The 22,103-nt window shown below is 39.6% G+C and overlaps 2 protein-coding genes and 2 long non-coding RNA genes across 11 annotated transcripts in view; 2 read left to right on the top strand and 2 right to left on the bottom strand.

The window, feature by feature from the left end:
• Positions 1–6,994: 6,994 nt before the first annotated feature.
• On the bottom strand, positions 6,995–8,902 carry LOC134206091 (uncharacterized). The gene has a single exon (XM_062681786.1). The coding sequence runs from the start codon at positions 8,900–8,902 to the stop codon at positions 6,995–6,997; it is 1,908 nt and encodes a 635-aa protein (XP_062537770.1).
• Positions 8,903–11,860: 2,958 nt separating this feature from the next.
• On the top strand, positions 11,861–12,934 carry LOC134208277 (uncharacterized). Its single transcript, XR_009978587.1, has 3 exons — positions 11,861–12,225; positions 12,280–12,720; positions 12,790–12,934. It is a non-coding gene; the product is annotated as an uncharacterized LOC134208277 (long non-coding RNA).
• Positions 12,935–13,249: 315 nt separating this feature from the next.
• Positions 13,250–15,537, bottom strand: LOC134208276 (uncharacterized). The gene is made up of 3 exons (XR_009978586.1): positions 15,234–15,537; positions 14,673–15,164; positions 13,250–14,613 (listed from the first exon to the last, which is right to left on the bottom strand). It is a non-coding gene; the product is annotated as an uncharacterized LOC134208276 (long non-coding RNA).
• A 1,950-nt stretch (positions 15,538–17,487) lies between these two features.
• LOC134223977 (V-type proton ATPase 116 kDa subunit a 1-like) overlaps positions 17,488–22,103 on the top strand; it is a 68,805-nt gene continuing 64,189 nt past the window's right edge. For all 8 annotated transcript variants that reach the window (XM_062703257.1, XM_062703222.1, XM_062703242.1 and 5 more), the window contains exon 1: positions 17,488–17,655. The gene's annotated coding sequence lies outside the window, so the exon portion shown is untranslated. The remainder of the gene's footprint in view (positions 17,656–22,103) is intronic.

Here is a 22,103-nt window from a genome sequence, read left to right as displayed (position 1 = left end):
CCTTCATCTCACGATCAGCTCCTACAAAGTTAGTGCCGTTGTCACTATAAAGATGCTTAACCTTCCCTCGACGATTCTGGAAATTTTTTAAACATACTAAGAAGGCATCTGTGTCTAATTTCTCTGCTAATTCCAGATGAGTAGCTCTTGTAGTCATACAAGTAAATATAACTCCCCATCTCTTTTCAATTGATCGTTTTACTTGAACTTCTAATGGTCCGAAGTAATCGACTCCAGTATGTGTAAAGGGATATGTATACATATCGACTCTACATGGAGGTAAGTTTGCCATTTGAGGTATTACAGGTTTAGCTCTATCATTTTTGCATTTCTGACAATCTCTTTTGATAGATCGCAGAACTTGCCTAGCTCTTATTATCCAGAATTTCTGACGTACCGCCCCTATGACAACATTGTCGCTTTGGTGTAGATATTTCTCATGATAATGTTTCATAATTAGAGATGTAATGTGATTATTATATGGAAGAATTATCGGAACACGAGCAGAGGATGGGATTGCAGAGCTGTTATGATAGCGACTTAAAGATCGCATAATCCCAAATTCATCTAAATAGGGTACTAATGATGCTATGCTACTTGATGGCTTTACACAACCATTTTGTTGAAGTTCTTCAATTTCGTTTGGGAACTCTTGCCACTGGGCCTTTCGAATAATTGACCACTCGGCATTTTGTCTGTCTGAGTAAGTAACTATGTTATTGTGTTTCTTCTTACAGATTCGTAGCACGATTCTTTTCAGCAAACTTACGTGCTGAACAAACTTATTCCAGTTCGAGAATCTATCTTCTTGAATACATTCAAATATGTCCTGCACATGAGTGTGAGTTAGAATAACATTTCTGATTTCTTCGGTGGTTTGTGGCGTGTATTTGGATTTTGGCCACAGAGCTTCATCGTCCTTTAGAAACTTTGGTCCGGAGAACCATTTGGAATCTCCGGTAACCCATTTCGTTGCCTCATCTGCTGGATTTTGTGACGTAGGTACATACCGCCATTGATCTATTGTGGAGACTTCAAGGATCTCTCCAATGCGGTTGGCAACGAAATGTTTATAGCGTCTGTGGTCTGACTTAATCCAGGATAGCACTGTTTGTGAATCAGACCAATAAACAATTCTTATTGGAGTTATGCGAAGCTCGGATATTATCGTCTCCGTAAGACGTGTCCCTAGGACTGCAGCTTGCAATTCTAATCTTGGAATTGTGAGCTTTTGTATAGGTGCAACTCTAGCCTTTGAAGCTATAAGTCGTACACTTATTGTCTGGTTATGTTTTCCAATTCCTCTCATATAGCATACAGCTGCGTAAGCATATTCAGAAGCATCAACGAATGTATGTATTTCAAATGTCTGGGATAAATCTCCCAACATTTGCCTTGGTATCTTGATGTTAGTGGTCTGCTGGATAGCTTCACACCATTGTTGCCATTTTTTGTGATTTTCATCACTTATTGCTGTATCCCAATCTTTTGTTTCAATGTGGAGAAATTGCATTAGTATCCTCCCATGAATTGTCAAGTTAGATATAAGACCCATTGGGTCATAAACACTCATGACAAATGATAGTACCTCCCTTTTAGTTGGATGTCTGGACATATTTACCAGATCTATTGGTAATTTCGAGATATTGTCAAATATTGTCTTGAGCTGTGTTCCAAAATATTCCAAGTATTTTTTCTTCGGCGCTGTCCTTATCTTCAAATAATCTGACTGTACTGCCTTGAACTCTTTCTTTAGGTAGCGCATTTATTAGGTTTTGATTATTGGATACAAAATTACGAATGAAGAAATTTGCCCTTTGGTGTATTTCAATTACATCCTTAACGGTCCCTATGGCATCTTTTAAATCTGTGAAGCTGTCAATGTAGTCATCTACATAATGTTGCTTCACTATAGCTAAGGCAGCCTTTGGTTTAGAATGCTTGTACAACTCTGCGTTATGATTTTTAACTATCTGCGCACAAGCCGGAGAGCATGTTGCCCCGAATGTCATTACTTGCATAACATATACATCTGGGGTTTTAGTTTTGTCAAAATTTCGGAATAAAAGCATTGCTTCCTTTGATCTTCCTTACTTATTTTCACTTGACAAAACATTTCCTTTATGTCACCCACTACGGCTATTTTACCTTCTCGGAATCTCAACGAGACCCCGAAGGAAGATATCGTAGCATCTGGTCCGGATACAAGGGCTGAATTGAATGATACTCCGTGGTTTTTGCTGCTGCATCAAAGACTAACCTAGGTTTTGGTATAGGCTTATTTTTGTTGATCACTATAAAATGTGGCAAATAGTAAATCTCCTTTTCCCAGGCACTAAATTCTTTATCGGAGATTTTCCTTGCGTATCCTTTTTCTTCATATTCTCGTATAGTGTTGTTCATCCAATTTTGGATATCCTGATTTCCGGAATATTTTGATTCCTGGTTATTTAAGCGTCTAAAGGCTTGGGAATAACTTTCAGGGAAGTTTAAATTGTCCTGCTTCCACAACAGTCCAATTTCGTATTGACTTCCATCGTATTTAAGTGTCTTAGCTACTATTTCTCTAGCTCTAGACACCTCTTTAGGCTCTGGAAGTTTCTCGAATTTTACCCCAAAATTTTCAATTGAAAAATAATTCTCTATCATCCTATTCATTTCTTCTTCTTCTTCTTGAATTATCATAATGTGATTATCATGAACCTCTTCGCTCACATTGCCGAAAATTAACCAACCTAATGGCGTTTCTATTGCCATAGGTTTATTGGAACCCAGGGAACGTCGATTTAATGGTAACATCAAATGGCTATGATTGAGACCGATTAATAGTCTCGGTTGAGCTCGCTTGAAACTTGCGATTGGAAGTCCGCTTAGGTACGGAAAATCTTGACACATATCTGGATAGTCAATGGTTTGCATTGGTAACTGCAAATTCTCGACTGTCCTTACATTGCTCAAGCGGTGTTGGTTACCGTTAGAGCCTTGTATATCGAAATACACTCTACGACTTGCTCCCTCTACTTTGGAGAAGTTTTGAGTCCAAGTAATCTTTAGCGGGGCTGGTGTCCCAGCTAAATGTAATTGATCCGCCAAGTGTTTGTCGATCAAAGTTAATGAAGAACCTGGGTCGATAAACGCAAAGGTTTGAATCTTATATTCATTATTCTTTAAGGTCACGGGAATAATTTGGTAGAATACTTGCGTCGTGAATTGGTGATGCAAGTTTGTGCGGGCTACTAATGGCTTGTTTTCAGCGCCCTTGGCTGAGTCTTGTTTATCATTTTCTCTTTTAACTGGAGGTGCACGACTGAAGTGCAACATTTTGTGGTGCTTTCCTTGGCAACCATGGATTCCACATTTCCTTAATGTTTTACATATTCCTCCATGTTTTTTCAGACATGTAATACATGCCCTTTTGGCTCGAGTCTTCTGACTACGTTCCCATGGTGTTAGAGCCTTAAAAGCAGAGCAATGTTCTACCCCATGTGCCCCACTGCAAATGAAGCATCGAGAGTAGGATTCTTGATGAAAATTGATCCTATTGCGTCTATCTAGAGGCTGTCTTGACATCTCTCTCTGAATATCGGCTCTAGGTTTGATAAAGTCTAACAATTCCTTGAGAGTCATAATGGGTTTCCCCGACTTAAGGTTTTGTTGAACCAATTCCAACCATCTTACTTGCTGTTCGTAAGGGAGTTTGGAAACAATTTCCTCAATTAAACGTGGATCTCGTAAGTATTCGGTTTGATTCATAGCCTGTAAGTGAGAAACTAAGTTCTCTAAAGTATCGGCTAATTCGATCACTGTGTAAGGTCCGCAAGATCGCACCTGCTCGATATCATCTCTTAACTCCTTATATACCTTTTTGAATTGACCGAACTGACGTTCGAGCCTATCCAAGATTTGTTTTAAGTTGGTTGGATCCAACATAAGTGCTTGGACGCTTTTTGCAGCGGATCCAGTCAAAGCTTGCTGAAGGCGAATTAAATTTTCTGAATCAGAATATTCTCCTGATTCAGTGGTTTCCATAAAACGTCTCTTGAATATGGGCCATTCTCTGGCTACTCCAGAAAAGGTTGGCAATGTTTGTAAGGGAACGTCCACAAATTACGTAACGCTTAGAGGGGGGAGGGGGGGTCCAGTGAAGTGTGACAACTCATACAAAAAGTTCAGACGCTTCATACAAAAAGTGTGACATAGGGGGGAGGGGGGGTTGAAAAATCCCAATTTTTGCGTTACGTAATTAATGGATCTTCCCTAACTGTCTTTTCATCAGAACTGACAGTACCTTTCCTTCGGAAATCTTTTCTTCTTTCTCATGAAGAGAATCCTCCGAAGGAGATTTTAGACGGGATCGTTGTAAAACTTCCGCTAAATCCTTTAAGACATCCTGTTTTGCATCTTCTACTTTGCTCTTCTCTTCTAGCTCGTTTTTTACATCCTCTAACTCTAACTCCAGAGAGGTTGCATGGATCTCAGCACCTTTCTGAGCCTTTGCTCGTGTTTCGAGCTCCTTTTGAATTGTCATAAGTTGTAATTTAATATCAGAAAGTTCCTTGCGTTCTTTCTCGCAATAGAAACAATTCCAATTATCCTCTGGTGTCGGAAGGGTATTCAGTTTTACACATCCAATGTGAAACCATCTATCACAGTGGTCACATTGGACCATGTCTTGGACATCATCAGGGCGCGTACATAGACGACAATGCCCATTATCATTGATGGTAAACATGGATTTTGTTGTTTTCTTAGCCATCTTTTTTTTTTAAATCTTACAGGTCTTAAGACACTGTTCTAATTCTTCAATTTTAATTAATTCTTTTAATTTGCGAGATAGCGGTCTATCTTCGTAATAGTATTTCTGAATGCTCTGGAAAACTATTTGTTGTTTAATTGTTCCAGGCCACAGAATTAATTTAAATCTCTTTGATTCTGAATTTGTCCCCGAAGCAATAGGCTTTCTATGCCAGCGTTTATATCTTTTTGATAGTTTGACTATTTGAAATCTATAATCGATTTCGTTAAAGTATGCTGTTAAATCTTTGATGTCTTCTATAGGGTCAGACATTTACCCGTAAAGTTTATGCGGCTTGTAACGTAGGTGCCGTCACCTCTTATCGACTTGTAACGTAGGTGTCGTCAACCTTTATCGACTTGTAACGTAGGTGTCGTCAACCTTATCGACTTGTAACGTAGGTGTCGTCAACCTTATCGACTTGTAACGTAGGTGTCGTCAACCTCTTATCGACTTGTAACGTAGGTGTCGTCAACCTTATCGACTTGTAACGTAGGTGTCGTCAACCTCTTATCGACTTGTAACGTAGGTGTCGTCAACCTTATCGACTTGTAACGTAGGTGTCGTCAACCTCTTATCGACTTGTAACGTAGGTGTCGTCAACCTTATCGACTTATAACGTAGGTGTCGTCAACCTCTTATCGACTTGTAACGTAGGTGTCGTCAACCTCTTATCGACTTGTAACGTAGGTGTCGTCAACCTTATCGACTTGTAACGTAGGTGTCGTCAACCTCTTATCGACTTGTAACGTAGGTGTCGTCAACCTTTTATCGACTTGTAACGTAGGTGTCGTCAACCTTATTTTGGCTTACCGCCTTTATACTTGTCGGCTTAATGGTGCCGTCAACCTTGATACAATACTGTGATATATAACTTTTCGGTTTGATGGATTATACCTTTTTATCTTTGCAGCTTACTCCTCTGGTTGCAGCTTTTATTACACTTCACTTGCACACGCGCGCGTTTCACTACATTCCTCGCTCTGGAGCCACCATGTCGCGGACGAAAGGACTAATGTACTTCTAATTTGGATACCACCGATGTAGCGTCCAAAAGAGTAATTGATGGTTAAAGACACGACTAACGTCGCGTTAAAACTTATTCGCGAAGGATGACCTTACGTACCGGGACTTTATAAAAAAAAATGGAATTCGCGTAGAGAACTAGCGCCATTACAAGCGACAAAATCCTTTCCTCTTAAGTTTTAGAAACAAGTCTAAAACTTAATGAGATTATCTAATAAACAATAAACACTGGGAAGGGCCTGAGTACCGTCTATGGAGCGGTGTCAATATCCTCTTCCGAGAGTGTTTGTAATTTATCAGATTTACTTGGATAGTGTAGTCAATCCTGCGTTTGACATAAGTACTGGAAAGGGCCTGTTTACCGACTATAGAGCGGTGCCAATATCACCTTTCAAAGTATTATGTCAAAGGCTAAGGAAGTGAGACTTGAAGAAATGAGACACGTTTAGATCCAACGCACTACAAAGTCTGGTAAAGTCTGTTTTATTCAACGAAATGATTTTCCTTATATACTAGATTGAGCCCCTACTGGGCTCCTCTTAACTCTAAGGCTAGAAAGAGATGTCATTTCTGACGTCTCAATTCCTAAAACTATCTCCCCTGGAATAGCTACCAGAATAGAACACGCGTTCCAATTTTATTACTTTCTTAAGTCACGGAGTCTAATCGAACCTGAGAAATGCATACGCGGTACTTCATTTAAATTCTCAGTTGCACCCAACAGCAGTAAGGCATATTCTAGCTGCATTAGGAACGGCAGCGCTATCATTGTTCGATTATTTTTGGGAATTTTATTACCCTGCCGGGTGATCGTCCCTTGGACTGACGGTGCATTTTCTCGGGCCCCGTTACATGGAACGGTAGCACACAAGATCAGTTTGTCCCTTATAATAAACTTGCGGTGGCAGTTGTTTACTTTCCACCGAAAACGAGACGTACCATCACCTCCGACGCAAGAGTAATTATGGTCGAAAATTTATGACCCTTTTTTCCTTTCCCATCTTCTTATGCGCTAGCCGCCTAAGCAAAGCAGGCCCAATGCCTTGTATGCACTTATCAGCTGGGCGCAACCGCTCACGCCTAAGCTTGTGCGTGCTTGTTGTATTGCAAGAGCATTGCATTTCTCCTACGATCTCTCCCTATCGTATTCCACTCGAAGTGGTTTAAATGCCGTCACCCGGTAGCTATTTCGGGGAAGGATGAAATTGAACCTTTTTCCTTAGCAAATTCTAGCGCACTTGTTGCGCTCGTGTAAGATATGTCCCTTCTTTTGGGATGTGGAGATTTGGGTTGATGACCTTTTCGTTTGTAATAAATTAACCCATAGAATTTGCGAAAAGGAACGCTGTGTCGATAACAGTAGTGGAGTATTAGTAGCTCCGTCACATGATGATTCCGCGGAAGAATAATGGCATAGCGCACGATGTAGCTGATTTCTTTGGCTGCTCCGATCCGGCCACGTTCGCGTAGCATTCCATTGTTATCCATCATAGGAAGAAGCCGATAGATGGGACTATGTCTATCAATGGCGTCCTGTCTTGTCTCGTTCGGAGCTTTGATAGATAATGCAGCAATCTCGTCCGGATACGACTCATGTTGGACCAACTTTAAGATGGCAATTTCTGCTGCGCGAAGCTCGGGTTGTTGGAGCTGTCCGGTGTATCTCGACTGCTTCTTGGCCGTATTGTGTACGAACCGCAGAGCGTACGCTGTAGCCCGTTGTAATCGATTCCAAGAAGAAAACCGATCGAACTCGATCGTTGGCTTATACGAGCAGTGGTGCAGGACAGAAGCACGCATCTCTTCGGTAGTGTCAGTTGGCCGATCTTCTGAACGTGGCCATTCGCCTTCCGGTAGCCATAGGAATCTTGGTCCCTGAAACCACTTACTTTCATGGTTGAAGTATGGACCGCTGCCCCATTTCGTTGCCTCATCTGCAGGATTGCTTTTTGACGGTACCCACCGCCAGTCAGTGATTGTAGTGTATTCCAATATTTCGCCTACTCTAAACGATACGAATTGTCGATAATTCCGTGGATCGAACTCGATCCACGACAATGCCGTTCTGGAGTCCGTCCAGAAAACTACCCTGGAAATCGCGATTTCATGATTTTCTTTGATGAACTTTACCCACCGTGGACCTAATACGCAGGCTTGCAGTTCTAGTCTGGAAATCGACCATGGTTTCAGCGGGGCAACCTTAGATTTAGCGGCAATCAGACAGCATTTTGGGTCTCCCTCTTTGTCAACCGCACGTAGGTATATCGCGCAAGAGTACGCAACTTCGCTGGCGTCGACAAACACATGATATTCGGAGCGTTCATAGGTCTCCTTATTGGCTTGAGGAAAATAGCACCTGGAAATTCGCACGGTTGTTATATACTCGATCATTTGGATCCACCGCTGCCATTTCAAGTACACGTCGTCACTAACTTGTTCGTCCCACCCAGTGCCTTTCCGCCACATGTCCTGTATGAGGACCTTTCCATGGATAATGAAAGGTGAGAGCAGACCTAAAGGATCAAATAGAGTCATGACACACCGTAACACTTGCCGCTTTGTTGGTCGAGTGGCTGTGCGAATTAATCCTTGCACCTCGCCGCTCATCTGTGTAGAAAACCTCAGCTCGTCGGTCGTAGGACTCCACAACATCCCAAGAACCCTCTCGGAACTCTCTCCGTCGGGTACGCATAATTGCTTATCTGATTCATGCTGTACCTCCCCCAACTGCTCCAGTACCTTGCTACTATTCGACCGCCAGTTATGTAGCTTGAATCCTCCGTTTCCGTGTACGTGACGTATCTCGCTCGCCACTTTCGCTGCCTCTTCCTCCGAGCCGAAACTCGCTAGGTAATCGTCCACGTAGTGATCGTGGACAATCGCCGTTGCTGCTTCTGGATAGAGCTCGTGATGCTGTTCAGCATTTCTGTTCTTGACGAATTGCGCTGAAGCTGGCGAGCAGGTACTTCCGAAGGTAGCTACATCCATCAAGTAGATCGTTGGCTCCTCGGAAGTCTGGGCGCGCCAAAGGAAACGTTGAGAGTTCTTATCCTCATCACAAATCCGAATCTGATGGAACATCTCTTGGATATCCGAACTAACCGCCACTGCATATCGACGGAAACGAAAGAGAATTGCTGGAAGCGACGTGAGTTGGTCTGGTCCTTTAAGGCTGCCGTAAGGTAGCCTCACACCTCGGGAATTTGGTCCGCGGATTTTTTCCCCATGTGTTTTTGCATATGCGATGTTTTCGGAATTTGGGCACGGAAAATAAAAATCCCGGCCCCCTTTAAAATACACGGGGACCAAATTCCGTCGGAAAATTTTTCCGAGGTGTAAGGCAGCCTTTACACCTCCGCCTCGGGAAAATTTTCCGCCGGAATTTGGTCCCCGTGTATTTTAAAGGGGGCCGCACTCCAAATAATCTAAACGTTGTTTCCACCTGAATTTTCAGGTACATATTACGTGCACACGTAGCTGCAAATGCTTCAGAAAAATTCAGGTGAAACTTACATGTCCGGTGAATTCTATCCAAAACTCAGGTAGAACTTACCTAATTTTCACGTAGAATGAAAATTCTATCGAAAAATCAGGTAAAAGTTACGTGAATTTCAGGTGGAAAAAATCTACGTACTTTTTCAGGTGGAAACAACGTGCAGATTTTTTTGGGTGCGGGATTTTGATTTAAAATGCACGGGGACCAAAATCCGGCGGAAAATTTTCCTGAGGTGTAAAGGTAGCCTTTACACCTCGGGAAAATTTTCCGCCGGATTTTGAGCCCCGTGCATTTTAAATGGGGCCGGGATTTTGATTTTCCGTGTCCGAATTCCAAAAACATCGCATATGCAAAAATGCATGGGGAAAAAATCCATGGACCAAATTCCCGAGGTGTAAGAGCACCTCCACGGGAGTCCTCATCGCTATTCTTATTATAGCGCTCCTTCTCGAGTGCTATTTTAGGATAGCGCCCCATCTTCCCACCAGTGGTTTCTGTTCTAGGTATAGCGACTTCGTAAACATATTGAGTTCTCACCGGGCGTTGCTAAAAGTAGTTATTTTCTTCTTTAATGGCTCTACATTCCAACTGGAACTTGGCTAACTGCTTAACTTAGTACTCTATAAGCATTTTCTCAGTTATCAATTGAAAGCTTTTCTGTGCCAGTCATTGCATGAGTATGTATTTTGTGTGACAACTATCCAGTTTTCCGCGAGCGGTAATGGCCGCCAGCTTGCCTGCGGGTCAGTCTCTGATTTGACGTTTCTGGAGGTCAACTGCACCCATCGCTCCGAGCATTTTGACCAATGTTGCATATAAGAAGGTGCTGATTCGGCGAATTCAAGCCTTCTTATATACCACATTGATCAAAATGCTCGAATGGTGGGTGCAGTTGACCTCCAGAAACATCAAATCAGAGACTAACCCGCAGGCAAGCTGGCGGCCATTACCGCTTGCGGAAAACTGGATGCTTAAGGAGCCCATTTGAAATCAACAGAATCGGGAATCCGGAGGGCAATTCTACGATTTGCTCATAAGGCTAGCTGGAGACCCGTCATCAAACTTTTTTCTTTTTTTTATTTTCAACATTATTCCTTCCTCCTGGAAATTTATTTCGGAGATTTGTACTACTTGCAGTCAAAGAAATTCCTCCTGCAATTCCCACCAGTTTCCTACAGGAATCTCTTGACAAAATCTTGCAGGAATGCTTCCACATTTTTTTTCTCTGAAGAATGTCCCAGACAAACAATTTTGTAACAACATCCGAAAGAATCCAAAGAATTTTCTTGGGAAAACTTACTAAGTTTTCAAATGAAATCACAAAAGAAATTATAGGGCAGTTCCAATAAAAAAAATCCCGAGAGATTCTGGAAGAAATCTTAAAACTATTCTGGGACAACTGCCAAAAATTCTTTTAAAAAAAACTTAAAGATTGCTTGGGAACTCCCGCAGAAATCTTCCAGGGATACTATGATGAATTTCCAAAGCAAATCATGTTCAAATGAATGGCAGAAAATAGAAACTTGCGGGAGATTTTCTGGCCGAAAATACTGAACAATCACTCAAGCAACCTTCTGAGGGATTCCTGGAAGCACCTGGAAGACCTCCTCCTTAGAACAACTTGCTAAAGAAAAACAGTAAAATTTTCTTTAGCGAAAATCCATGAAAATTTCGGACTCTAGCGGGCGTCCGTGCGCATCGCTCCTCATCATACCTGATCCACTAGTATAATTACTTCTTCGCGGAGTTGAACTGGGGCGCTAGATCAAAAAAATTGAATATTTCCCTTGCTATTTCATTTACGCCGGAATTGTTCTGAACAAGAAAACAGATTTTCTGCAATTTTTTTTATCTATACCAAAGTGACGTTTCACGAAATAGCAACTCTGTATGGAAATTTAGCAACCCAGTATGGGGCGCTAAATTTGGAAACTCACGGCTAATTTTGAGTTGCGTTCTTATTTTACATTCCCGTTTAAAGGCTACCTTACACCTCGGGAAAATTTTCCTCCGGATTTTGGTCCACGTGCATTTTAATTGGGGCCGGGATTTTGATTTTCCGCGCCCAAATTCCGAAAACATCGCATATGTAAAAATCCATGGGGAAAAATTCCGCGAACCAAAATCCCGAGGTGTGAGGCTACCTTAAGGCCACCTTACACCTCGGGAAAATTTTCCGCCGGATTTTTGTCCCTGTGCATTTTAAAGGGGGCCGGGATTTTGATTTTCCGTGTCCAAATCCCGAAAACATCGCAGACGCAAAATTGCATGGGGAAAAATTCCGCGGACCAAATTCCCGAGGTGTGAGCATTGACGAATACATAGACCGAAATGTCCGGTACAAAGCCATCAGAAAATCGAGCACCATGTCTTCTTCTTCATTTTGAAGAAAATACCCCTCGTGGGTGACGAATTACATAAATATTTTACAAGCGCTGACTTACCCCTCTTGACGTTTTGACAGTTTGTCTGTTTGTTTTTCTCCCTCACCTTGCGACGTCGTTTCGACAGGAACTGGAAATGCTTTTGTTCGTTACCAAACGTTGGACATGGCTCACCGAGCTAAGGTTGAGTTGTCCGGTCAGTACATTGCCAAGTTCCAGCGCAAGATAGGATACGGTAAAGCTACTCCGACGACCAGAATTTGGGTTGGTGGTCTTGGCGCATGGACTTCGGTTACTCAGTTGGAGCGTGAGTTCGACCGTTTTGGTGCCATCAAAAAAATCGAATATAACAAAGGGGACACCCATGCCTACATTCTGTAGGATTCTATTGATGCTGCTACGGCTGCTGTGAAGGAAATGCGTGGATTCCCGTTAGGGGCACCGGATCGTCGTATTCGTATCGATTTTGCTGATAACGGAACAACACCATCGTTTTCAAAGCGCAGTGGAGGTTTTGACGAAAGGTGAGTATCGTCGCGGCCCCGACTACGAATATCAAATCAAATCAATTCTTTTAGGACTCCAATACGGGGAGCACCACTGGCAAATTTGATGCCTATGACGACGACGGAATATTCGGCACCGATTTGAAAGACGAATGACGACTCAAAGGATTTTCTGACCACAACAAAAAATAACAGCATGCAGATAAGTAGGTATCAACAACTAGTCGGTGGAGTTTAACGAACGGCAACACCCCAGATCGAAAGCTAGATATTGACCAAATGCTGCCCCTATTTGCATAAGCGTTCCATGTCAGCTTTCTCCAACTTAAGTAATATGCTGTTGAATTTTTCAAACTCATTTTACATGGAGAAATACAAAACAATTTTAGACATATTTCTGAAAGGAAATCAAAATTGTCAAAAATCATCGACATGAGGCTCGGGACTATATATGCCTTGCGCCTTGACGAAACTCAGAACTTCGATTTCCAGAACAAATACCCAGGCCAAGTGGTAAGGCAAAATTATTTTAAATTAATTACATACATTTTTTAATGTTTTTCTTCTTTTTTCATACAACAGGGCTTACCTTCGTTTGCTGAACTAGGTTGAGAAGCTTTCAAAACAGATATCAACAGCACTAGACTATACATTACATATCGAATGATCCTAAACGAAGATGATCAACCCTCCCTCCGTTTCAATGAGCGTAACATCTGAAAACTTATGACAGTAAAGTATTTAAAATAAGAGAATAAAATAAATATAACAATTTATTATTTTAACAACAATTAAACAAATTATTTTGATCATTTTAAAATTATATTTAAGCAATATTCCTTGAAATGAAATGACACCCTTGTTATTGTTTTGCAATAATTTTGATTTTAAGGTATAACTTTTTTTTAAACAAATTATTCTTGCAATCCTATACCTTCTACCGAAAGTCACTAACTCATTTTCTTAAACTGTCTGGTCTAGTTTCACTTTTAATTCCACCACGTTTTGTTATCTTTCCAGATACGTACAAGGCACTGGAGACGGCCTCACAGTTGAGGTCGTATCTGGAAAGATAACAAAACGGGGTGGAATTAATTGGAAAGTTCTAAACTCGTCTTAGACAGTTGAAGACATTCCACTAAAAGAGCTGATTTTTTTTCTCATTTTCTTAATTCTGTCCGAAAGAATAAGTGAATATATAAACTGGTCATCATCAGAAATGATTTTCTCATTCTATTCGGTTCATTGTAAAATCTCATTTTGTTTCTATCAAATTATTACTTATATTTTTTTTATATCAATCATTACTTAAAAACTTCTGTAACGGTCATATTCATCACAGTATTATCGAATGCAATTGTTAAATAGGAATGTTTGTTCAAAAGTCGGAAAAAATATCAAGCCAGTTCACCTTAGATGGAAAATGACCTTATGAGTTCCTTGTTCCTTAATAATTGGACTCATGTGCAGTCATTTTCAAGATGGGACAAGTAGGCTTGATGTTGGTTCCTCATTTACTCCATTTGATGTTTTTCCAAAAGGGACTAATATGCGATCATATGCCTATAGGCAGTATATATAATTATTATGTATCGTTGCCAATGCTGAAAACAAACAATGAGAATGTCTTTTTCACCGGTGTTGAACTTAGTCTGTAGATTAAAAAAAACACCTTAATAAAGACTAAAAAAGTCTTTTTCAATTTAATTCTAATTTAAATTCAGATTAATATAATTTTAAATATATGTAGGTCTAAATTAATTGATTAAATTTTAATTCATTTAGTGCTATTTTAACTTTTATCTTGTTTTATACTATTTTTACTTTAATTTCAGTGTAATTTGAATTCAATTTCATGAGGTACGCAATTTCAATTTAGTTTTACTCAATCGTAAAATTTATTTAGTTCTATCTTATTGCAGTTAATCTGTTACAATTTCATTTTGCAAGTCTCTCTAATGAAGCTAACAAAAATTATTACTGTTGAATCTGGTCTGAACACAGGCCGATGATTATGTGACACAAAGAGCAGAACGAGTATGGTTTCAATCGAATCGCCCGAATAGCCTCCATATCAAGGTCAGAGAATTCTGCGACAATTTGCCCATCTGTCAGTGAGTTTTTGTTGCTATGAACGGTAACTGCTTATATTTTTCAAGCCTTCGAACTGTTTTCCTCCTGAGGACGATCCTTCAAATTTCCAGTGATAGTCACATTATGGTCTGGACAAACGGCATCCTGGACTCATAAGTGTCGATGTCCCGAACATCCTCGACAGGATGTAGGGAAAAAAACATTTCATATCAGCCGATAGGGTAGGGGTAGATAAACCATTTGCGTACTACATCGAATTGCGAATGAAAGCCAGACGAAAGTTGATACCAGCTAAACCGGATTTGAGAAGAACTGCAAATATAAATTTTCATTATCGGTATATATTTTGAATTAAATTACGATTTAAGTACCAATCCATTTGTATTTAAAGTTGTCTATTATAATATTTTTGTAAAAGCGTGCTATCTTTGCCGTTCTTGTTTCCACGCATTTGTACAGCATGTCCAACCCCAACGCCGTCACACGTACATAGTCATCCGCTCTCTCAGGGCCATCAGTCCTTTACCGCCGCTTCCGGGCACGGATATTTGACGAAACTTCGTGCACCTTGGCATTAGCGACAGGTGGAACGCATCAAAAATCGATAAGCTAATTGTCACCTGTTTTCCGGTCCCGTTGCAGTGGTTGCAGTACTTACTGGACACAGTCCCTGCTTCGAATCAAGATCCGGCACATTCGGGCATAATTATTATCACTTTATAGACATCACCAATGTCATACAGTGAATAAATCATTGAATCCGGCCTTCTTCCTCGGTCCGCAAAATTTTCCAAATTCACAAATACACAATGACCATTCGTTTGATTGAGAAGATACTTACAGGAAATTTGAGACTTTTTCACCTGAAAACAGAATTATTAACAATATTATTTTATTAAATTAGACTATGATTGGGTTTAACAAATACCAACCTTCTATTTTGAGTTTATTATCGTCAACCAACAATTTGAACCCGGAAGAGGCCGCAGGCTTCGAGGCACGATGGCTTTTTGCAGTTGAAGAGGACCGGAGGGCGCTCAATGTTCCGGGCGACTGGAAGCGATTGGCCCAGGATCGAGTCCAGTGGAGGATACTCCATTCGGCGTAGGTTAATCGAAGAGCTGTAGCCCATCAAATTAAAATTCTTATCGTCAGAATTTACCATTTTCTAAGCAATTTTCAAACTAAACTAAAAAACTAAACAGAGAAAAACAAAACCTGAGAAACAAAACAAGAAATCGAAAATAACATTCTAATTGGACTTGAAATGACAAGTGGAATTCTCGCTTATCTTTTCAAAAGGTCCTAAGTAACATTTTTTTCATGAATTAATTTGAATAGCGCAATCAACAGAACAACATGAAAGCTTTTGATTGTGCTATTCAAATTAATTCATGAAAAAAATGTTACTTTTGAAAAGTTAAGCGAGAATTGATGTCGAGGAAAATGCGCAGGGCCTTCGGCCTTCAGTCGAGCAGCAAATTCGATCAGTTGTATCATGTTATTCGCAATAACATGTTATTCAAAGGTGTTATTCGGCTGTCAGAAATGTATGGGAATATTACCTTTGAAAAACATGTTATTGGCCGAATAACACCAAAGCGCGAAAAACATGTTATTCGGCCGTAGTGCGGATATAGTATTAGATATTTTTATGAAACATATTGATTTAGATTATTAATTTTGATGTTTTATATCTAATTACAATGAAAACTAGATTTGTTTACAATTGTCAGTTCCGCCCTTTTGAAATGTTGATGCCGAATTGATTTTTGAATCAGAAACAGGAGGTACACGGATAGATAAGTAAACTCATTAATGAGTAAAAATTTAACCATTTTTTGATCCTGTATTGGGCTGTCAGAAAATGGGGAAAATTTGACAACTTGAAATGGGTGAAAAAACACCCATTTTGAGAATGGTGACCAGCTTCAAAAACGTTTGTTTTTAAACCCATAAATGGGTGAAAAACGTCTTTGAAAGTTTTTATTAAAATTAAGCTGCCTGCTGCGTGTTGTGGTGTTCTAGATTTATTATTATTTACTTGTACGCGGAGATCATGGAGAAACTTGGACGTAAGTAATTGAAAACATTTTAAATTGAGTGTCAATAACCTATAGTTCGTTGTTTTGATTAATTAGGATCGTAACCGATGGAAGTGCATCCTCGACAACGCCACGATGAGGGTTGCCTAGGGATTAAAAAAATATCATTGTATTAACATATTCTTGAATAGAACTTAACGATATGTATGGTAAAATAAATAAATGAGCTTTAGCATTTCATTTGTTGTACTTATCTTTGAATACGCAAAAAAATCCCATTTTTATTATTTTTCATTATATCTCCGTTCTCAAAAATGAGAGTTTTTTACCCATTTTAAACAAAAACCAATTTTCAAAAATGGGTAAATAAGCCACATTTTTTGACATATATTGCGTTTACTCATTTATGAGTAAAAGATGTTTTACTCTTTATATGAGTAGATCCACTTATTCTTCAAAATGGGGGGAAATTTACCCTTTAATGAGTTTACGAGGTTCTCCGTGTAAACAAAAATGGAAATGACAACGTTGTCAAACTGACGTGATTTGAATTGAGGGGCTTCTCAATGGTCGAGTGATTGTAATAATTGTAATCCGTCACTCCCCAGGGGTATATAGTGGTGCCCGAAAAAATGGCCACCACTCCGTCTATGTATTCGTCAATGGTGTGAGGCTACCTTTAGATACCGCCGGTGTAGAAGTGGGTCTCTATAAAGGGCCCGGAAATAGCGATAGGGACCCAGATGGGGACTCCCGTGGAGGTGCTCTAAGGCTACCTTAAGGCCACCTTACACCTCGGGAATTTGGTCCGCGGATTTTTTCCCCATGCATTTTTGCATATGCGATGTTTTCGGGATTTGGGCACGGAAAATCAAAATCCCAGCCCCATTTAAAATGCACGGGGTTCAAAATCCGGCGGAAAATTTTCCCGAGGTGTAAGGTAGTCTTTAAGGTGTAAGGTGTAAGCCAAGGCAGCCTTTATTCCAGCAATAGCTTGATATGCGTGATTGTTCAAACCAGAACGTCACCCTATTTCATGATTTCATCGCGTCTCTTCATGTGACAGTTCGATGTTTACGCTACGTAACTGCGATGTTAAAAAAAGGTTACTTCATCGCACTGCTCGAACTTCGGCTGTCAGTCTTCGGTGGGCAGCGCACAAAGTAGGACGGATCGTGGTTGAGTGAAGTCAAGTGTTTTTTGTGCGGGAGAGGGAGTTTGAGAAAATCAAAGTTGAAGGGGATCCATCATTCGTCATCAGCACTCTGTTATTTTTTCGCCTTGGAATAGGATTCACATTCTTCGCAAGGTAGGTGCAATTAAATGCAATAATAATTCGCTGTGTTTGAGGTAACTGTTTGCTGTCGACTGGGTGTCGGGAAACTCCCAGTCCGCTGTAGTTAGAACTGGTTTGGTAGACTGTGTCTGAAAATCAGGAAATCGATAACAACCCGCTCGTGAGTGGTATGTCCCGTATTTCCAGATGGCCAGAAGAATAACAAGCATTTCTCATCAAGGTGTGATAACTATCGATTTGTGCTAGTGATTAATAAATCGAAAGTCTTCGCTTTGTCACCAGTTCGGGTTGTCGTCGATGATTGCGAAATATGACTAATAAAATTCGAGAGGGGCGTAGCACGATTTCTGAGAGGGAAAAAAACTTGGAGGAAAAGTGTTGCCAAAATTTGCATTTGTTTTTGCGGGGAAGTAAAAGTACCGTCAATCGGAGAGAAATGGTACCGCTTTTAGAATTGGTTGGAATTGCTAGATATTATTGAGATTGATGACATAACATGTTATGAACAGATCTATTGGTCATTTCGATGTTACATGAGGAAGAAGAAGCAAGATGATGATACTCAAAAAAAGCACGGAGAAGCTATGAAGAACTTTTTGAAATTATTCTCAAAAAATCTAAAAGCAATTTAATTAAAAACGGTTAGCCGTACGGGTTAGGACTTTTCTGAATTACGATCAAAAACCGATGGCATTAACTTTGACAAGTTCCATGGCACAGCATTGGAAAATCATCTTAAAATACAATTTCTAGTTAAATGGAATGAGAATTTTATTAAATTGACAAATAATTCTGATGTATACATAGAAAAACATCGGGGGTATGCCGCTTGGCGTAAAGCCGTTCGGCATAATTGATAGAAAATAATATCGACTCAGAAAAATTACAATTCTTTCAGAATAGTTATTATTGACATTTATATATGTTATAATTTCAATATGATTTAGATGGCTACACTTTAATAATTAATATTTTTATCAACGATTAAGGTTCTTTACAATTTCTGAAAAAAAAAACTGTAAAAACTGTACTATCTGAATTTTGTTTCCCAGAATATATTTACTAATTCCGAGAAGATCATTTTTCTCAAAACGTATTATTTCCCAAAAAATGAAAGTAAAAGTAATTGTATTTTATCTAATTTTTGTTCGCATAATTTTTTTTCAATCCAACGGTTGCTCGAGATAAGGCGAAACACATGATGTGGCCTAGGATGTGGTCTTTCTTTTAAATCACGCGGAGACGGCGAGTTCGATTCACGGTCCGGTCTAGGATGTTTTCGAGTTGGAAACTTTCTCGACACCCGGAAAACATGGTATCCATTGTACTTGCCACTCAAGATACATATTCATGCAATGACGGGCATAGAAAGCTGTCAATTAAAAACTGAGAAAATGCTAATAGAATACTAAGTTGAAAAGCAGGCCAAGTTCCAGTTGGAATGTAGAGCCATTGATATAGAAGATCTGTTTCGGTCTAATTTACCTTTTAATTGAATATTCAAACGAGACGGTAAGTGTCTGTGACGTGTGGTATGAATGCCTCCTAATCGCGACGTTCATGGTTTGCATCCGGGTTAAATTTCTTTTAAACCAACTGATAATATTTCTTAAGATTGTCGTATGAAATGCATTCCATTAGACATTCTTATGAAAATCAATATATTTTTTGTGGCGAAATTTCAAAAGAGAATCTTATGATGGTGTTGCAGTTGCAACGAAATAAATTTGCATAGACATTTCCGTAATCGTAACCTTTATTTTCCCAGTCAGAAGATCGGCTACGGTAGGGTTAAAAATTTCCTTTAAATTGATAAGAACTTCGTTTTAGTACCCCAGTTATTGTGTTCATTAGCATTCTAATTTTAAGTACTTACGTTTGGTGCCTTTATGCACATTCTACCTATACTGCCGCCAAAAGCATAACAGTAACTGTTCCATGTTGATATGAAATCCATATCAATATAAGACAGTTATGCTTGCGGCAGCAACATAATCAATTCTAGAAATAATCAGGATTTGGAAAGATCTTTGCGGACAGAATACTCAGATAATTTGAGAAATTTTCTACCATTTTCAGTATAAATATTGCTTTTCCAATTGTTTATGGATAATTAAGAAGCATGACTGTAGTGGCTCCCAACTAACACGTCTGGTTGTACTGTACTTGCGACTACTTTTTTTTTTGTAATCCTTGAAAATCAAGACAAAATTTTCAAAACGACTTATCTGCTTTTGTAAACAAAAATTCAAACGACGATTTGACGAATCTGATAGCTCTCCCACGCAAACTAATACCATCAATAGGTAGCTGAATGTTTTCGCTACCTGTTGATGGTGTTGGTTTGCGTGGGGAAGCTATCAGATTCGTCAAATCGTCGTTTGAATCTTTGTTTACAAAAGCAGATAAGTCGTTTTGAAAATTTTGTCTTGAAATATTCCTTTTCCGACACTCACAATTTCTTTTCTCTTCTTCTTGCTTTTGCTAATTTACTTTCTTCAGTGCGTCCGATTTTTCACTCGTCACCAATCAGGGGGAGAAGGCGGAGCACTGAATCCCTACCCCAACATGTGCGACATCTGGATTTGGTTCTAAACTGTAAACAACAGTGTTAATTCTCTACCACCTTTTTGTTATGGCGAGGCAATTTTTATGCACACTTTTGTTTTCGATATTTTATCAAAATTAAACACTCAATCATGCAGCAATATAAAGATGCTTGGTGGTATGCTTGAGATAACTGCTTGATCATAGGGACTCGAAAAAGAATTTATTTGCAGTAACTAGCCGAATATAAAAATGTTCACATTAACGATTGCGCCCTAACACCGGTTCTAAGCTTCGATGCAGAGTACACGAGCTTTGTTCGCCAGTGACAAGCATATGAGGCCCTTGTCGCCAATATAGTGGCTCCCAAATAACACATCTGGTCAGTGGTGTAGCCACGGGGGTGGTTTTGGACATCCCCCCCCCCAACAAAATAAAAAAAAAGTTCAGAAATCCAACCAACCAATAATCCAATAATCAATTTTTTTCTAAATTCTGGAAGGAATTCTCTCCGAATTCCGCGAAGAATGTTATTCAAGTTCCGAACGGAAATGAGTTTCGGAAGAAATTATTTCTGAATTCCGGAAGGAATTCTCTTTGAATCCTGGTAGGAATTCTTCGCGAATTCCGGAAGGAATTTTCCTCAAATTCCGGAAGAAAATTTGTTCAAATTCCGGAAGGAATTCTCCAAACTCCGGAAGGAATTCCTATGAATTCTCTGTGGATTCCGATGGCGACAGTGACGTCGTCGAGTTGCCTTTGGAGCTCTACGCAATCTGTGTATGGGCGGATCTTCAGATAAATGTTAAAGTCGTCTGCATAGGACAACCGTGGACAGGGGAGCAGGAAAATCAACGGTCCCTAGTGACTGGCGTTCGGAATACCAGAAGTGACATTGAACCTGGCAGAATAACATTCTTCGATAGCAGTGGCGTTTCCCTAACTTCATTCTTCCTGTACATTTGATTAAAATTTAAGGCTTTTATGTGCGGAAATGCATTGACAGGCCTGGTAGCGGGTCACTTTTTAGTGACTTGGTCACATTTTTCGAACTAGTCTCTTTTTTCGACCTCAAGTCACTAAAGTCACTTTTTCTCGCAAAAAGTCACTATTTTCAACTATTTTGAAACTAAATTAATGATTTCGTGTGTGTTACTTCTACGTGAAGTTAAAGCCAGTGGAGATATATCAGCTTCCACACTGATATTCTTCCCTCCCCCTTCATACGGGAGCTTGGCAGAAGGAAGGTCGTGTGATATGTGTCATCACAAATATTGCCCTCCGCTCGCTTTCAAATCGACTTTTATAAAAACATTCTTCATGCCTGCCGTATCCTAACGGAACTATCAATTCTATACTTTCGCCTCTAATTCTATCATGAACATGTACGTCCAAGTTTGGAAGATGATATTAGCATTTCCATATCATTATTTTGAAACTATTGAAACCAAGATTTTTTTATAAAGCTTTATGTATCCATCAGATGATGCTTTGTTCATGGCAGAAATGAAATTACAGATCTTGGAAAAATGATCGTTCTGAAACTTCGCCAGCATTGGCATTTCACCAATAGCTAATTGAAGGTGTTTTACGTAACAATTTATAAATTGGTATACAGTCATGCAACCAGGTGACCTGTCGATTACAAGTTTTTTTTTCAACTCAATCTTTATACAGTAGGGGAAGGTGGGGAAACTTCTGGAGAAATTTTTTAAGTAAATTACAACATTGTTTTTGTGAGGCCACCAAAAAATTCTTTAAAAAAATATTTTTCGCAATATTTACTTTTTTGAGTTGATTATTTTGCTGCTAAATCTATATATGGCACGTTTGTTTTTACCTGGAAATTAATGTAAAACACTTGGAAAAAAAACCTGGAAAAATCAGGGAATTTTGTTTTTACAGATGAGTAG

This window comes from Armigeres subalbatus, chromosome 1, assembly GCF_024139115.2.
Source record: "Armigeres subalbatus isolate Guangzhou_Male chromosome 1, GZ_Asu_2, whole genome shotgun sequence".
In the NCBI taxonomy this organism is placed as follows: domain Eukaryota; kingdom Metazoa; phylum Arthropoda; class Insecta; order Diptera; family Culicidae; genus Armigeres; species Armigeres subalbatus.
This window is presented reverse-complemented; position numbering and strand designations above follow the sequence as displayed.

What these genes read in the sequence shown, in the direction of transcription:
- LOC134206091 (XM_062681786.1), bottom strand. Translation starts at nt 8,902, where the DNA reads ATGTTCCATCAGATTCGGATTTGTGATGAGGATAAGAACTCTCAACGT.